General features: G+C 38.3%; 1 protein-coding gene across 1 annotated transcript in view; it reads right to left on the bottom strand.

Annotated features, from left to right (window-relative positions):
* Positions 1 to 19,308, bottom strand: part of LOC105386976 (serine/threonine-protein phosphatase rdgC) — a 66,897-nt gene that overhangs the window by 11,262 nt on the left and 36,327 nt on the right. Inside the window, exons 5-10 of the mRNA XM_038111773.2 lie at positions 17,278 to 17,423; positions 15,457 to 15,621; positions 8,729 to 8,895; positions 8,180 to 8,216; positions 7,424 to 7,573; positions 4,007 to 4,087 (exon numbers count right to left, since the gene is read on the bottom strand). Of these exons, the coding sequence (XP_037967701.2) occupies positions 4,007 to 4,087; positions 7,424 to 7,573; positions 8,180 to 8,216; positions 8,729 to 8,895; positions 15,457 to 15,621; positions 17,278 to 17,423 (746 nt within the window). The remainder of the gene's footprint in view (positions 1 to 4,006; positions 4,088 to 7,423; positions 7,574 to 8,179; positions 8,217 to 8,728; positions 8,896 to 15,456; positions 15,622 to 17,277; positions 17,424 to 19,308) is intronic.

Here is a 19,308-nt window from a genome sequence, read left to right on the forward strand (position 1 = left end):
TAAGTAAGGATGTCACATCGAATCATCGACATCCAAGCCACAAGAGCATTGAACAAAAATTCCTTTCATAAAAATAATAGCAATGAAAATAGACACTCAGATCGACACGTGTATTTGATGAAACTCCTGAAGTTTCAGAGGCTATAAAACTCCCATTCTGAATAACAATGATCGAGGTTTCGACTATATTCGATACAAAAAGTCTTGTATTATATTTTATGTCTCTTCGACGTATTTCCGTAATATTCACGTGACTCAAATATCGAATGAAGCATGACATTTAATCGCTGAAGCGTTCGTGAATAAATTATAATGATTTTAATTGAAATCTATTCTATATTTTACTGACGTCCACCAAATATGCTTCCACAGCTTCCATTATTCATGCTTGTTTTTAATGCTTGAACATCGATCTCGTCATCAAAAATAGATTACGCGGGTGTTGTGAAATATCCCATTTCGATTCATTTTGAGGTTTTGTTTCAGTTTCGCATTGCGTCAATTGTTAGTATGTGGGACAGTGAAGAAAGCGGGGTTTCAGGGTTTCACAGAGTCCCTAACGAATAAAACCACACAATTTGTATTATTCTTTTACTTAATGTGAACGATATAGGATACTTATTGTAATATTATAACCAATACGATTTATAAATGGATATTTTATATGGATCCCAGTTTCCAAAAGTACAGAAAAAAATATAGCTACTAACTTCATTCATGTCATATGAAATTAAAATTGTAGCCTCCTTTCCCGAATCTGGTAGTATGTATTATTTTGGTTTATTTTGTATCGTATAGCATATGTAGGGTCTTCAGGCATCCATAGAAATGAAAATAAAATACCGCATTTCACATAAAAGTAAATAAAGATTTTATCTATCTATCTAACAAGCTCCATGTCACGCTGTTATGACTTTTAATTGTGTTACAATAAGGGTTCTCTTCAGATTTCTTATGTGGAACCCAGTAGATATACGTATAGAGGCCAAAATAGCGTCCTCACACGTGGCGCGGCCAATTCGTCGGTTTTACGACTTTTTTATGCCGTCAATCTGTAAAGTGACTCAGAAATACGGTTTCCTGATACACTTCTTTAGTAGCTAGCCATTTATTTACCTTGCATCGTCTTTAAATAACCGTTTTGATTGATTTGTAAGTATTAACTATCTGGTAGGTTACATACCGGACAGGCCAAATCTAGCCTTTTATTCTAGAAAAAAAAATACACGACTTAGGTTACTTTACTGACTGCATAGAGTCCAAACAAGAAAGTAAAAAACCATTATCTTAAGTAGCGCATATTTATAATAATGATGTTGGTAGGTAGGTATACCTTTTCACTAATGTACGAGTATGTTGACACAGACATGGCAATATTTTTTCTTGTAGGATATAATCCGAAAACCGCTTTGTCACACTACATTTCAGTGATAAAAGTGCTAAGAATTACACGCCCGATTTTTCCCTAAGGCCTACCGATGTAGACGTATTTCATGTCTTTTTTGTCGGAGATATATGGATAATTTTACGTTTAAATTGTTCTTGTGTTAAAAGACGAAGGTATAATATCTATCCGTCTAACTTCTTCTTATTGACGCATTAATAATGTAAACCATTGTATTATACCTTATTGTACCCCATCTGTCATTTATTCTGCTAACACCGTCCTACATATGTACACACTGCCTTACAAAGACTTCCTTACTTTTTGAATTCCACCCAAACGGAAATTACTATTAATATTAACACATAACGCGTAAGTAATCCATTGTTCAGGAAAGTAAATGGAAAAATAATAACATCCACTTTTGACTAACGAAATGGAAACACATTAACGCTTTCTGGCGGATTCATTTCAATATTTGGAATTCAATTTATGTCCACCCGTCTTTTATGTTTATGATACAAGTAGTGTACTGTGAAGGCTGTAGGTCCTTTTACTTTGTATACATAGCCCCAGAAGAAAACATAGTATACAAATACAATACTAAATACAAACATATGGATAATATATTATAATTATATGGATATTATGAGGTACGTATGTCATGTTACTCGTCTGGATGTCTGCAATCTACATGCAAATATTAGGAAAAATGTTACAAGAAAATGTAAATGCAACATCAGAAACTTTTTGAATAATGAAGCAGAGTCGCTAGTCAGAAAGACGCGACGGGTTAAATTTTTCAAATAAGTACAACTTAACGAGGGCACATAAAAGGAGCGCGGCGGCGGCGGCGGCGTCCCGAGCGACAAATCGCTAGACAAACCCTCCTGGGAACTAAACTAGATAAACTAGTCACCGACTAAATTCGTCATCTCAACCCTCGGGTCGATTCCCTCTGTCCTGGCTACAAAATTATATTACGCGAAACCTCCACGGGTGAAATTGCTTCAAAAGAAATCAGATTATACCGCCATCGTAAGAGGCGATGGGCAACGAAGATAGAGATACTCAGTAAATGCCTTTCACGACAAAATTACGTGTGAGATCGTTCAATCACAAAAAGCAAAAGAAAAAGAAGTGGCATTTTCCGAATCGATCAAAATAATAGGAAAACTGATCCACCGATAATATAATGGTTGTTGTTTGCGGCGTGACCTTTCACTTATTTCATAAATAACAAAACAAATTGCTCCAAGTGGGTACCTATTTTACGCAGCTCAGTCTGTTAAGCGATTTTATATAAGAGATTAACCTCTGATGACAGAATTAATAGGTTAGATTAGTCAATTACCGGCTGATCCTTTAATAACTAGTTTGATGCAGCGAGCGGGTGGTTGACTGAGATGTTATTAGCCGCTCGCTGCGGGGCTCCATTACTCTCCAAGACATCTACACTAGCAACACCGATGTCGCAGTCTACAGTGCAACAACGCTAACTTCGCCACAGAATCAAATGCCACCAAAAAAAATGTCAGGCCAACAATTTTTTAAATCTTTGCAACAGATTCAATTACGAACCAAAAAAGGTTTTGTTAGGGCAAAACAAGTTTACTAATCGTTGTAATTTCAGAAACTTAATTTTCTTACTTGATACGTAGGGTATCTTTCATTGTTTTAGGAAATTAGTTAGAGATAAAGTAATTTTATCATATTTTACCCGTTGCAAATTTAACTTTGTCTGACTCTAGTAACGTTGGGTGACAGGGTTATCTATATAGGAGAACCGTTTAACATTTATGTCTTTTGAACAGTCGAGTCGTTCATTCATTGGAACTGTAATGGTTTTTAACATAAGAAACAAAAGAACTAAAAAATAGAATTCATATTTACGCAAAATAAAGATAGGAAGTTTTTTATTTATTTAAATCACAAACCACGAAAATCTATTGGAAAATCCATGTTTACCGCTTATACAGGAAGTTTACTAATACACATCCTCTATCTAAATTTGTAATTGTGTAATGCATTTAGTACACGACACTCTAACTCTGCTATTAAATTTTCCATGCTCTAACTAACTCCCGGATCTTTGAATATACAATCAAGGAGAAGCGAATATTCAGTCTGCAGACGATATCGATCTACATTCTACAAAGTATACATCAGTAACAGAGTTACTGCACTAATCCATTTAATGCAAATGAAATTTATCTTTCTGCGCCAACGATTCTTTGTGACGTTGCCGTTGTTATACGAATTTTATAGCGTATAGTAAATCCAGGATTTTAAAAATATATTAGATCTTTATTTTAGTTTTATTATAACTATTTCAAAAAGCATCGTACTTTATCACATTACACTAGCACCAATATAGCGGGATTTTAGGAACACCGGTGCGTATAAAACGAATGAAAAAATAAACGTTTTCTATAAACGAACGCAGCGATGACAAAACAGGTGACGAGGCAAACACAAACGCATTGTACAAACCCATTCGGTGTCCACAATCCACAACCGGAAAGCGCGACCGCCGAAATGTCAGCCGCTACCGGGTGAGAATTAATCAATAGCGACAAGCGAGACATGAGGCTCGCGGCATGCATGATTGATGGCACCAACCTGCTTCCACTCCGCCTTGTCGATGACCTCCGCGCCCGGCGCCTGGCTGTCCGACACCGGCGGACGCAGCAGCGATATGTACTGGGAATTAAAAAAAAACATTAGTTTTTCTTTTAATTGTATACTTTTGGGGTTACGGTTTACGGTTTAAGACATTTATTTCTCAAAAAGAATAACAAATTCACTTATATGAGAAACAACATATTTTCTAAGTACTAAATCTATCTATATTAACAGCATGCGTAATTATGGATAAGTACGTACATTATATAAATGAAGGGTAGTCCTAAAATAAGTAACATAAACAGATTGTAACAAAGAAATGTTTGCCAAGGTTGTGTTTACATTGATGGCGATTATGGCGAATACAAATGAAAAATATTACAGTGCGTTATATAAAATTTGTGCTATTTAAAATATAAATTCATATTATAAATAGGGTATAATATTATATGTATGTATGAATTTACACTTGAAATAATATGTAAGTATGTAAATAGTTTTTTTTTTCTTAACATGGTCTTATGTAGTATTAATAGAAATCTGACGTAGTATTAATATAAAATACCTAGGTATATATCCAGGATAGGCTGGTATAAATCTTATTTTATTTATTTATTAAGTAACGAAAAGTCCTTTAAAATGTGCAATTTTAGTAGTTTCTTAAAAATTGTTAGTGTTTTTGCTTCTTTTATATCTTTAGGTAATTTATTGTACATACGAGCTCCTTCGGCTATTATGCTACTCGGTTCCCCGATTTTTTTCTCTAACTACGCGTCCCGCGGTGGCGTCGATGCCTGACAGCTAAGTATTTGGTAGGGTAGGTATAATGCTACTATGTAGTTAGAGTCGCGGTTTACAGAGCAACGCTCCGAATTTTTTTTTTCATATGCTAGCGTGAACTCCCTGTATCGGTTCCATTAAATAGAAGGTACTCCGCTTAAAGTAATCAGTATTAGGGAAAACAAACGAATTGAAAGTGCTACTATCATGTTGCATGCATATCGATCATTAGCGAGGTGGTCAATTGTCAAATGTTTAGTTGAATCGAAACTCCATTTTCATAAAACCGTGAATGTAGCCGGAGACGTGATCAACGATAAATTAAACTTATGCTTAGCTATCCCTTAAAAACGGGTCAGTTAATATACTTCAGCTATTCCTATTACCTCATCACCGGCAGGTATTCAAGCTTGTTACTTCCAGCTCAGTGCGTTCACATTTTCAAGTTCCTTAGTCTGGGTTTAAACGCTATTATCACATTGAATAGCCGGTGCACTCGAGATCTCCACGAGCATGAAAAGGAGAGGTAGCTATTTGTCCGACTGTTTTAATATTTTAATTTGTATAAAACTTGATAAAGTCGGAAAGCGATGCAGCTGCAACTTTCTTAATTGAATTTTGTGCACTTCTGGAAATTCCTTGCGTTATTGATGAAACAAAAGCCGTTTCTGATGGGAAATTGGAATCAGGTGCTGTGGCTTTGCTGTAGTACTTAATAGTTATTTTGAATAACAATGACCAGAATCATTAAGTATCGGTAAGTATATCTATAAGCTAAGTTACTGTATGTAGGTATATCTAATGAGTAAAAAAAACTAAAAGGTAAGATTTAACCTGTTTATACGAACATTCTCATCTGATAATTGCCATACTTGAATATATTTTAACTATTATGTAACTATGCCACTGAATTTACGTCGGCCATGTACATACATAATATCTATACATGAACATGTACATTTTATATGTGTTATGTACTGTTTGTGTTATTTCATCGGGTAGTGGTAAACGGATTAGGGATGTCGCGTCGGTTCTTTATTAGATTAGACTGGAAATGTTATTGTTGAATTCCTTCCCTTTGAGCAATCTTTACAAAGGCGCAATCGGAAAACATATTTTTGGGTTTCTCTGGTTGTCTGAATTGATAGAAATGCCATTTATTGTATCCGCTAATTCATTTCGGTTGAAGTTTTCGTTCTCGTTTTTTTTTGGAAAATTATTCATTTCACTTTTTCTGATCCAATTTGTTAAAATAACAACACCAATCCCGCTCAGTATTCATAAGATTCTGCTCAGTAAAAATTACGAGTGGAAAAGTTTAGTCCGTCCGTAAACAAAGTTGGAATAACAATGCAGGTACGTCCGGTATCTGTCGAATTGAGGGAAATACCAGATTATGAAGATATTTTCTTACGATATTGGTGCCTTACATCACCTTTGGTTTGTGACGTACAATACCTTAGTTAGTAAATAATGAAGCAATTAATTAACTCCTTATTCTGAGCAAAGTGGATCTCGTGTTTCACACCAGGGTTTTCAGCGTGTTCCATTATTAATAATAATCATAAGTACATCGATCACTTAATTATTAGTGTAGGTATAAGGTTTAATTAATTCTAACACATGAAGAAATATATTTTATTATTATAGTTGCAAAACAGAACTTGTCTTTTGTATCTGCAATGCCGCTAAAACATCGATCTGTAGCAAAGTGTCTACTGGGCATTTTCAAGCTATCGCTACATTTCCTCCTAATGGCTCTTTGACAGATAAACTTATACTTTCGCCGCTCTGCAAATTACGACGCGACGTGTCGCCGTCTTTTTTTCGCGAATTTCCAAAACTTGTTCAGAATGACCCGCCGAATCACCTTTTTGCTTAGTATACCCTTTTTGCAACACCCTATATAAGTATTGTAGTGATCGAGTCTCTCAACAAATAACTAGTTGATTCCGTTAACTTGTAGGGCATTACCTATATGTGTAAGGACCTATACATATCATAAACGCGTGTAGCTCGTACTACAACAACTCTATTCAACGTGACTGACAGTGGTACGGGACACCTTTACAATACTCGACATTCAGCAAGCTTGTTTACCTGAAAATGTCGTATTGGTCGGGCTGCTACGACTTATGAAATGGTTTGAACATAAGTTTGAATGATAACTTTTACTACTTAAACCCTATTCGTTTCTTAGATAATTATATTCGAAATAGACCTGCATATAGAGTATGAGTTTCGACACTCCACATGGTAGCCTCTGTTACGTACCGTGAAGTAGGGTACATTGAACTGATAAAGGCATATTCACACATATCAGTGATGCTTCAGTGCCGACTGCCGACACAGGTCCGCGGCGGACCTGTGCCGGCACTGTGCATGTGTGAATGATCCTTTAACGGGAAGGTCACTGATACAATTCCACTATGGATGGAAAGAAGTACCTAGATGGACAGTATACGCTACATACTGTACCAAACTGTTTTGTAAACTGTCATTTCAAGTTTGATCTGAAAAATTATTATTATTATTATATCTTTGCCCGTGAGGAAGGCCGAGGACCGAGTGTTGTGACGCTACATGGGAGAGGCCTATGTCCAGCAGTAGATGATTATTGGCTGATGACGATACCTTCTCCCGGTCGAGGCTGCGTATGACGTCGAGGTCGGTGCAGTCGGAGATGCCGCCGTGCACCACGAGCACGCGGTTGTTGATGACGGCGCCGAGCGGCAGCCAGCGGTAGACGCCCTCGATCAGCTTGAGGAGACGCTCTGCGTTGTGCTGCAAGAGGAGGAGCTTCAGGGAGTGTATCACGAGTATAGCCTACTCAAGTCGATAGCAATTTGTATGAAATCTTCATCGGCGCCACTGTCTAAAAATTCATATAAACTCCAGGAACCGCCTATCGAATAGCTAACGACTTAAGTCGACAATATTTGCAATACGTAGGTACACACAGTTAGTGTTTCGCGAACTCTTTTACAAACAAACGAATAAAGAGAGAGGTTTATTAATGTAAACTTCATGTTAAATTGTGGCTTCGCTGTCGTTAAATATTCAAACGTTGTGAATACCGGTAAAAACACGCAGAAAGTGCCTTTTATAAATGTGTACCTACTAAAAGTATGATAATATGTGCACCAAAGTAAAATAAACAGGTATTGCAAACCCTCTATTCATATATGACTCAAAGGTATGAAATTAAAATGTTAAAAATAAGTCAAATCTATGTTTGCATCATTAAAAAAAGTTTTGAAGAGTAAAAGTTGCGCGCGCTTTTATTTCGGTACGAAGTAAAATTGTACTTTGTCAGCTACGAACCCTTTGACGTAAAAGTTTTAGCGTCTTAGCTCTAGTTTTGCAACTTACTCAGGTATATTTACTCACCTTGTATTTCTGATGTACTTCTTTAATGAATCCGTACCTAATTGGGGCAGAAAATAAAGAACTTTATTACACAATTACACACAACTCTCCGTGAAAGTTTCATAATTTGCGTCTGCGAAAGCAAGTTAGTTAAATACTTTAGCTAGCTATCCAACTCCAAGTATTTTGTATTCGCCCGTACAAACGCTACAATGCAGAATGCAATATTAAAAGCGGACTGCATCAGTCTGTCGTATTTGGTGAACATAACATGGTGCAAATTGACTTTGGGATTTTGTTATTCATGTAACAAAATCCCAAAATAGTTATTTAAATATTATGTGCCATATCAAAGGCTTCAATATGTTTGAGTTACACGACACGTTACACCATTTTAAATTTACAAAGAATTATTTTAATAGGTCCATAAATTGCAAAGTAATCTATGAACATACAGAAAAAAATTACATACAGACGAACTGACAACCTCCTCCTTTTTTCGATGTAGGTTAAAAATGCGTAATAAGACCTTTGAGCTCCAGTTTAACAACGCAAACCGCCGTCACTCACCTAGAGTTCATAATAAGGTCCTCGTGGTTGCCCCGGTTCAGATAGACGCCGCCGGGGAAGGCCAGCATGCAGGCTAGCAGCAGCAGCAGTACCTCCAGCCCCTTCTTGCCGCGGTCCACGAAGTCTCCGTTGAAGATGTACGGGTTCTCCGGAGACGGGAGACCGTTCTGCGTAGGGAGGTGGTTAGAGTTAGTATTGTTTGTCTTTCGTACAACTTATGGATGTAATAAATGATTGAGTATTAAGTATTGTAATATGATTCATTCATACGTGGATGCTCCACGGGATTATATTTTGAAATTCTGCACTTCAAAATAACCCGCATGACCGATGTTCTTACACTGGTAACCGGTAATATTGGTATAATAAGTATGTAAGTTCAAAGAGCTCCCTCTTTTGAGCCTCCTTGCCTATGTCCCGTGGATGATGGTTGGTTTCAATGATTCAAGCATACTTATTACTTAATTTTGAAAAAAGGTATGTTGTATATATTAGGCTTTAGTTTTTTTACTACCTTGTAAATTGGCTGACAATCAATGGATTTCTATTGAGTCTGATTTCCCGGGACTCAACCTGAAATAATATAATTATGCACCTATATTGTTGTAGGTATGTTGAATACGGAAATATCGGAGTTTGGGTTATGTAAATTTTGAGTAACATCTACTACAGTAGATTCAAATCAGATTTTCAATTAGATCTGCGGGGACTTGTAGCCGATCGTATCTCCGGAACAGATTGTGCGGGACGTGCCTGAGTCCCCATGTCGGACTAGGGGGGTCACTCTATATGACAAAAAACTAATTTTTGGAGCGCCTCTGCGCGATCTTTGACTCTTACTCGTTGTATTCAACGTTCCGATTGCACGACAGCTCTCGTTCGTTCGTTTTCGTCAGTATAGAGTAACCCTCTATAGAGGAATACTATGAACTACGGTCTAATATCAGCACGCCAATAATATCATTTTGCATCAGATGATATTTGCTTTGCATTTCACATCATATTCGCTTGACCTTTACGTCAAAGATAGAATCTTATTCCGGATTTTATATCTGCCACTTTGTTTTATTTATTCATTCAGTGCACGGCTAGATCATAAAATAATACAATAAAATTTTCTGCTCCATAGAATCTAAATGTCTATTAGTATTCATACCTAATCTAATTAAGACTCTACGTACTTTGTACAATCTAATTGTCTGCTTCAGTAAACTTTCAGCTTCACTATGTGTCTAACACTCAGATAATATGGGTCTTTGACGATATCGTAGGGCTAAGTACTTCCCTTTACGGCTTAAGTTATTAATATTTTTCGTGAATCCGTACATCGGCCCACGCAGTGCCTGCAAGGTCGCCGTGGCACTGTCAGGGATCGATGGGCGGCGTGGGGCTCCCTCTTGCGTCACCGTTATCCTTAGTATAAACCGCACAAACCCTGTTATCCCCTTTTTACGAGGACATGACCTGCGCTCAGCTATTATGACCAGATACGGGCTCCGGGCTGTAAAGAGGACAGGCCACACATAAATTTTATACGCACTTTAAAAAGTAGTTTCCTTCTAATTTCAAAATATTAAACGACTTTATTTACGAAAAGCATGAGATGAGCTGTGACTCGTGTAATAAAAAGAACGTTAAAAAGCTCTCTCTGCAGTGAAGACATAACTCAATTGTTCACGTGGCAAGTGAGGGTTACGTGTGTAAAATACATATTATGATTGCTTTTGTGCTCTTCAACTCCGTGAACATAACAATCTTAGTACCTATGAACGTATTGTATTTTAAGAAATGGTGTATTACGGACAGACGCCAACAAAATATCGTGTGTCAGTCCAAAAGTTTCAGAAAATGCCTTTTGAAAATAATGACTGTGTCCGCTGAAACTCGAACCGCACGCGAGCGGCCATCACATTAACAAAACAGATTAACTGCCAATCTCATGCTCCAACCCTTTAACAAATCCATCCACTCCCTGTCAGCTGAGCGAGGCGGATCGTTGGCCATCACATTAGATTATAATGCACACCACTGTCAGCCCTATGTCATCCTAGTTAAGAGCTAAGAGCATAAGGATTTTATGCCCTACTCCTTAGATCTCGTCCCACAAAGGATGGCATTAAAGCATGAAACTTATAAGCTCCGATCGTAACGTCCTCTCGTGTGCATAGTTGAACTAACTAATAACCAGAGTTTGGTGTGTAGGATTGAAACTATGGCAGTAAACGTGAAGAGCGATTAATGGCGGGTGTCGCGTTTAGTCGCGTCGTTTTAGGTAATCCTGTTGGTTGTATTCTGCTTCTTTTGAGTTTTATTTAAAGTGACTGCAATTTTCTTTTATTGGAAATTATCTTCCCCTTCAACAATAGGTATTACTAAATGAAAATAGAACATCTGGTTGAACAAGAATTGCAATAAGTAGGTATAAGCGCAAACAGCTAGCTAGTAAGGCTGTATATTAATATATTAATATATTCTTTAGTTCTTTATTGCATAACACAATACCTATTTATAAGTTTACAAAGAGCGGACTTATTAAGTTAGTCAGACAAGAGGAAGTGGATTCAACTCCATATAAAGTGTTCAATTTAAGTCTCTCTTTAATTTACCTCTATTTCTTAGTTAAAGATGAATCAGAATAGGACTGTTGAACAAAAGTAAAGGTAGTTTATACAATTGGTACGCTTGGGAGAGAGAACATAAAAGATCGTCAATAAAATATGTTTACGCCCCGATCCCTCGAGCGTCGTATCTGATGTCCCTTGATATGAAACGTTATTACTTCTGTACATCGATACTGGAGGGTTACTCTACCCTACAAAAACTAACGAATGAGAGACATCATGCAATCGAATCGGTACGCTTCATGCAACGAGATAAAGCTTTGGTTAGCACAGCAGCGGCGCGTCTGAAACTACATGTGTCGTAAGCTAGAGTAAGTCTCCTAATGGTGATCATCGATCTTATTTCTGGATACCATTACCACATTTATTTATACGAATTTTAAATAAGTAAATCATAGCAATGTAGCATCAGTAATAGCAAACAGCAGCAGCGGTCGTCATTTTCATTAGCTCGGCTGGTTCTTGCCCATCAGTATTAGCTTATCATTATTACCAAACCCCAAACAGGCCTGGTCAACTATCCATCAGAAACTGCTGGATATGCTATGCATGGCCTCGAGCTCCGTTTCCGGAATTCCTTACACAGACACTACCGACTGCCCTCTCCAAGACCATTAAACATTGTTTGCCTTCGCATTACGCGCATAACCCCTCCTTATGTACTGATCTCCAGTAAACATTGTAATATCATAATGATAAACAAACAATGCAATAAGCGATCGACAAGTAGTCGGGGCTTACGGAAATAGCGTTGTGAAAACATGGCGTTTAAATGAGGTCGGCGTAACAGGCGGTCAATCAATCAAGCTGACTGCGACTGGACAAATTGGATGACGCGTGCGCCGCTCCCTCCCGCCAGCCCTGCGGGGTTGCTCTATACTGACGAAAAACTAACGTGGTCATCCCAATTTATTGTGGTATATATTATTGTGTCACTATATAATAATTTTATATAGTGGCCTCCCTGGGTCGCCGCAGCGCACACTGAGAGGTTGATGGTACTGCTAAATGCGCATACCACAATAAATTTGGCATTCGTAGGTATATATGTATAGGGTGTTTCAAAAATGGTATGCCGAAAGGGGGTGACTCAAAGGGTCGTTCTGAACAACTTTTGTTATACGAGTTTTGAGAATTCACGTAAAAAAAACCTTCACCACAGAAACTTTGTTGGTTACATGATCTTTCGTTCTAGATGATCCTTAAATAAATCTGTACAGACAAAAGGTTTTATGTAGACATACAGTGATTGTAGATACAACAATATAAATGCCATAAGTACATCATAGGAACAAATAGTTTTTCGTGTATTTCGTTTGTTTTATTCAGTTCATTTCACTCTGCAAATTGTTGCGTAAATAGAATGGCACCTAGTTTGTTTATTTATACAGTTGATTCACTCTCATCAGTGACTTCTATTTGTGACTACATAACTGTAGTACATTTTCGGTTGTAGGAACTGGAAAATCGCAACTTTATTGCCCCACCAACGTCGTTTATTACCAACAGTAGTACAAGTATTAACTCATTAAATTATGGTTATAAACTCTCCAAACAAGACCGTTGAAAACAAATTAGCCTGCAGGTTTAATGGTGGCTATCAATAAAGGCGTAGCCGCGTAAGCTGGCCGTTTGTCTGTTTACCGTCCCCGTGAGCCGAGCCGAGGTGAGCCGCTCATCCACTGGACGCGTGACCTACTCCGCCCCCTCCACGTCAAAACCCCATAACTATACTGTGGCTATGCTCATGTTCTTTGAGCTGTAAATATTTTCTAGAAATAGAAAGATAACGCGGTCGCTGAGATCATTAGGAGCTGATAAAGAAGCGAGATTTCAATTTCTGCGTATCAGAATATACATCCTATTTTCATTTCAAAGTTATGGCTGGCGCTTTTAAACTGCAGTTACTTTTGACTCTCAAAAGATAAACTCTCCTTTGAATTAATGCTACTAGCGGGTTCAGTATTTGCTCTTGGCGTCAGCGGAAAATAAGCGGAAAGACTCCTTACGGAAACCTTACGCCCGCTCAAATGCAGACTACTCTTCTAAATAAACGTTTACCCAACAAATAGCGGACGTGTCTCCTATTTGCTTCTGTATGCTCTTACAGTTTATGCGATATGTTATAGGTGCACGTGCTATTTGGCCCGGACAGGGTCACTCTAGTTTCAGGAAAACAGAATTTTGGAGCGAAGCTGCGCTATCTACGACTCTATCTAGTTGTAATAAGCTTACCGATATAGCGTGATAGCTCTACGAAACTTTGTATTTCGTCAAGCAAGAGTAGTCCCCTGGAACTAGAATGTTCCGCAGATACTATGTCACTTCCCCTTCAGCTCCGAGTGAAGACGATGTCGAGTTTGGCTTTTACTAACCTAACTGTATCTACATAGTGTACCTATTAGTTTGAAAACTACAGTATTAATTTGGATTTGTACACCGTGTACAGAACGGTTGGTAAGCATACATTTGTCCGTGTTTAGCAGTCTATAATAATTATGAACAAAAAATTAGCGTAAACATTTATTTTTGATGCAACGCTGAATCTTTATCTTACCTTTTGCCTTTTAATATAAATACCTTTTCCACGTAAACTGGCATACATAGTTCTTTTAACATGTAGAAATATTTGACGCTTACCTAATACAAAATAAAGTCTGTATTTGAAATCAAACCACGTCTTTCAATCGCGAATTCTATTCGAATAAATTGCATGAACGTTTGTTGGAAGCGCCGCGGTGACTTTAACAAATCGGTACGTTTCTTTGGATTGGCTTCGCGAGGGTCAATCAATGGCTGAATAGTGAAAATGTCAAAGGTGAAACCAATCCAAATAGCATGGCTGATGATGTAAGTTTTGACATAACAAATAAATTGCTTACGATACAGTTTAATTAATTAAGTACAGTTAGTAGTAAACTACAATACTTACGAAGCTGCAATCACCTACAGTACCTACATCAAGGTAACATTTGAGATATTATTAAAGCTTGTGAGTTTATACGTTCGGCGGATTAAAAAACTCATTTTAAATCAAGCTAAGCAGCTATTAAACCATATTAGCTTTTTCGTTCTCAGGGCTAATAAGAGAAGTTTCCACTGAATGTAATCCGGACCCTTAACATGAGACCGCTTTAGGATTAACCCCATTTACTTCCGATCCAGAAAGTACACGATAAAATCCGCCTAATGTCTAAAAATAGGAGTAATCACAAATAAGCTTATGAATAGACCTATAAGTACATGTACCTATAGGCAATAGATATATGTATGTTATGTATATGTACATGTAGGTTGAAGTGGTAGATAAATGTAATATAATGTGAAGCGTTAAAAAATACGGTGCCGCCGACTGCATTAATCTACAGGTTTCAAATTTTAATAACATCACGCTTGCAATCCCTTACGGAGGAGGCAGAAATGCACTGCTAAATCTCATTTCAGTATAAATGTCTTTCACATCATGTAAGTATATTACGTGAAGCCGGTACGTATCGTATTTAAATTAGTGAGACGGTGTACGGTATCAGCTGTAGTTTTTGTTTACTATTCCGTGCATGGCGGATGGTGACTGTCACGCGCGGCGGACGCTCTATCTAGTTCGTATTGTTTATCAAAGATAACAAAGTACTCTGTGCCTGGTACGTTAGTAGCGATACTCACCCAAAGAAAAATGTAGGGGATGGGCCCTACAATGCCCTACATCTGTGACAAAAATCGCTGAGAAAACGTATTCTTTTCTCTATTTGGCACTGTTACGTTTGCGTCGAAAAGGGCTAGTAAGCCGCTGCGCTGTGCGCGAAACTAGAGGGCTGCTCTAACTTGACAAAAAACGAACGGAAGACAGCTACCACATCACAGAGGCGTGGCGTGGTTAGTAGCGCTTCGAAACTTCGTATGCTAAAGTGACCTTTCTGCCTGCCTTTATACAGCCTGTATTTATAAGCAAAAAGTTGAAAAGATTCTCAACGAGTTTCTTTTGCCATTTCTTTCCTCCTTAATGAGCCCGTGAAATGGTGGTAGAGTAACATTATGAGTATCGACAAATAATTGTAACATTTTACGTCGATTACAAACATTTCAATATTTCATTTCCTTGACCCTCACCTTATGGAATATAACGAGCAGATCGTCGAGCTTCCCGTGCAGGTCCCCGCAGATAGTGATCTGGCTGGAGATGGAGGTGGTGGCGGCGTGGATGTTGGGCAGCCGCTTCAGCGCCGCCGTCGCCTCCTTCAGGATCTGCGCCACGTGCCGCGCGTGCAGGCGGTGCTGGGAGGGGAGAAGGTCATCATCATCATCATCAGGTCCTGAGATCCGTAATCAGGGACATAGGGCTTGAAGAGTAGATTTCCACTCTGGCCGGTCCGTAAATTACCGCCGAAACCGGCACAAGACCGGTCAGTGGAGAAGATTACTAGGGAAATAAAACAAACTCTTCTTTTTATGGTATTGGTGGTAAATACAACAGAAGAAGAGTCTGGGCTAAGGTTTGTCATGCTGATGCAAGGATTAGTGAGACAGATCAGCGTATTTCGTCTGTGTGTTGATGAATCTAAATTTCCCTAAAAACGGTTGTTACTGGCGTAAATGAAATTAATTTCAACATTGCACAACCGAGCATTGGAAGGTGAGTTTAAAAAAAAATTAGCATGACGTGAGTGATTATGATTTTCCGGGAATACATCGCCTTAAGGTAGTTTTCCTTCAGTGCCCGACTTATATATGTGTCTACCCTATGTAATATAAAAAGGTAATCAGGCAGAACTCGATCGATAGCTCGTGATGACAACGTGACAAGCCCTCGGCAGTTACGGAGCGGGTTGATTAGTCACGATTACCCCCCGTTGCCTGATGTTTTTACGCCAATCCTTGGAGCTCTATTCAGCGCAACAAAATCATTCCAAAGCGATAGTTAGAAATATTTTGAATACCAATATGATATAGATTGATGGTGTAGTTGTAGTGAATTATGACATAAAATATATTGTGAAAGCTTTTAAATACCAATATGATATTAATATTAAAAAGAGGGGGCTTTGAGTTCTAGTTATTACTCTATGACTGAAGGTACACTCACGAGCAATTTAAAAGTTCACATATAAAAAGACATACCAGGTGGAACGATTTCATTGCTCGTGCGTGTAGTATAGAATGTCAGCAATACTTCCAAGCACGGCCACTTTGTGATTGCTTTGCTGCTATGAATAGTCAACCTGCACATGTTTGAAACACCGCGCCGCCACCTCTAACTAGGTTTTAATGGCGTCAGAACTCATTACAAACAAGTTTGGTCGCCAGAAGGACCTGTATATGAAGCACTTAACACCCAACCTTTGAATAATTTTCACTAAGTATACAGTAAACTCACCATAATTGAGGTAAATAGAGGTCCTTTACCCTGTACATATACGGTAAAGTACCCGTTTCGTGGGTACCGGATATACCCATACCCACTGTCGTCTTTACATTTGCGGTTCCACGAATGTGAATAGCCCCGTGGACCGGACAATGTAAGAAGATCTCCCACAAAATCGCTTTATTTGAGACGTTAGTAGATGTCTAAGGTAAGGGAATTTAACGGTTCATCAACATTCGGCTACCCAATGAAATGCTATTTCACATAGGTAGGTACATTATTGCCAACGAAGATGATTTGAGGTTTCCCACAAAGTGGACGAAACGTTCGATAGGCGAAACAGACTGTGGGTTTAAAGTTTATGTGCCAAACGATAGTGGACAAACCGTTTCAGGGGGTCACTCTCTCACGAATGATCTAACAAAAACAAAACTGCAGCTCTTACCAAGACACTATCTCATTGTATTAGGCAATGACAATTTACGTTCGTTCGTTCGTTCGTTCGATTAAGAGAGTGACCCTCCAGACTCGGAGCTTACAGTAACAGAGTATACTATAAATGATGGTACCTTTTTCTTCCGGAATGCCTCTATGAGTAGGTCGATGTCCTTCCTCTGGAGCGGGAACTCAATGTCCGGCCCCCGCATGGGCTTGGGGGGCGCCGTCTCGTCCACGCCCCCGCCCTCGTCCGACTCTTCGGAGAATACTTGCTCCACTGCAGGGACACCAAGGAAAGGTTACACATCTAAGAGGTTATAGACAGATTTTTATAGGTAGGAATGATTATTTTCTCTGAACTATTTTCATGGAACTAAGCATACATAGGTTAAGCCCCAGTTTCATCATACTCGGTTAGATCATAACCAGGGATTAGTTTTTGACTTTTGACACATCTGTCAAAAAAATTTAAGACATATAATTGATGAACCAATCCCTTGTTATGGTCTAGCCGAGCATGATGAAACTGGAGCAAAGCATACATAGAATAGCTTAAGAATCTATGTGAACCTGATTTGAATTTGAATCCATTTGAATGGCACTTGCCCTGAAGATTCCAAAATGTCAATTAGGCACTTGGCTTACAATCTCGGAATGAAATAGGGCTTCTCTCAACCTGAGCCCCGAATCCCTATAAGTCACCATGAAATCCTGGCGGCGTCGCCGTTCACAAAAATAAAATTCATTTTCCCAATCCAACTGGAGCCGGACCGAATAAATTTTGCACAGCACAGCTTGTAGAGCTTAAAGAATTTCGGTAAAACAATTTGTTATTGGAAGGCTACCTAAGCTTTTGCCAATAAATTTTCAGGAAAAACGCCTCCAAAGTCACACTCAATTATGCAAGCAGCCGGCCTTAGCTTTATAATATTAAAAACTAGGTTTCGTGTGACATAGTTCTAGAAATAGCGAAGGCCCAGTTCTATCTTCGGAGAGGTCATTGCAGTTGGAATTATGTATTTGTATGTGACATAGTGGACCGCAGGGCTCGCGTGCGCTCCGGCACTGAAATAAACCACAAAGAGGCCAAGCAAGTGGACAGCCATTGTCACACGAATAAAAAAGAACATACGTGTCTGAAGTAATTGAATTCATGTGTAATTAAATGTACTAAGGACATTGCCTTTTTTGTTTAGTTGACTTCTATGCAGTGGAATTCTATTATTTAATTATAGCACTACTACCTACTCTATTTTTATGTCCCAAAACAATAAAAATAAAAACCTCTTAGTAATCAACAACTTTTCATGGTAGGCAGAGATGCATTCTTCATATGTTTTTATTGGTACTTTTCGACACCACATACAACATACAACACTCGTAAACTTTGGCTCTTTAGTAAGTTTAGGTAGGTGCACTCACGAGCAATGAAAAAGTTTCAGGGACGATAGCACCAAATTACTCCTAAACGGAAAAGACTAGCTTAATGACGCCGTCTGCAGTATTGAAAAACATTTATTTAACAGAGCACCTGAATATTCTAACTAAAAAGTAAATATTTTGATCAAATTCTAAATGACTTAAAAAAAAATGATTCATTAGGAGTCGATATTTATTTAGTGGAACTTATTCATTGCTCGTGCCTCTCGTGAATGTACTAGCGGTTATACCGTTTGATCGACATCAACATAATTATTTAATCATTGTTGTCTAACTTCTATTCCATTCATTAACTTCTGACATTTACGAGTTGAAGGGCAACTTATTTATAAAAGACTTCGGCTAAAAGGAAAGCATACGTAGGGTTTCAGAGAAAATTCCACGAACTTGACTATGGCTAGTGATAGCTTTGTAAGGATTATCACTCGGGACAACAATTAGTACATATCTACAGCCGGTATTAGTATCTATAGCAGGTATTTCCTTATCGAAAGCCACATTCAACAAGCCAAATCCTTTCAGTGATTAATCGTCGGAGGGGAATTTTCGAACGGCAATGGCGTAGATAAACGCTGTAGCCGCAATCGAACAATTGTTTGTTTTGTTCTTTCGGGCCGGTAGGTAATCGATCGGAAACCGCTACGGTGATAAACATAGTTAAATAAACGAGTCAATATTTAGACTAAGGGTGGACAAAATGTGTATTAGTGGGAATAAACTCA

This window comes from Plutella xylostella, chromosome 13 (assembly GCF_932276165.1).
Source record: "Plutella xylostella chromosome 13, ilPluXylo3.1, whole genome shotgun sequence".
NCBI classification, from domain to species: domain Eukaryota; kingdom Metazoa; phylum Arthropoda; class Insecta; order Lepidoptera; family Plutellidae; genus Plutella; species Plutella xylostella.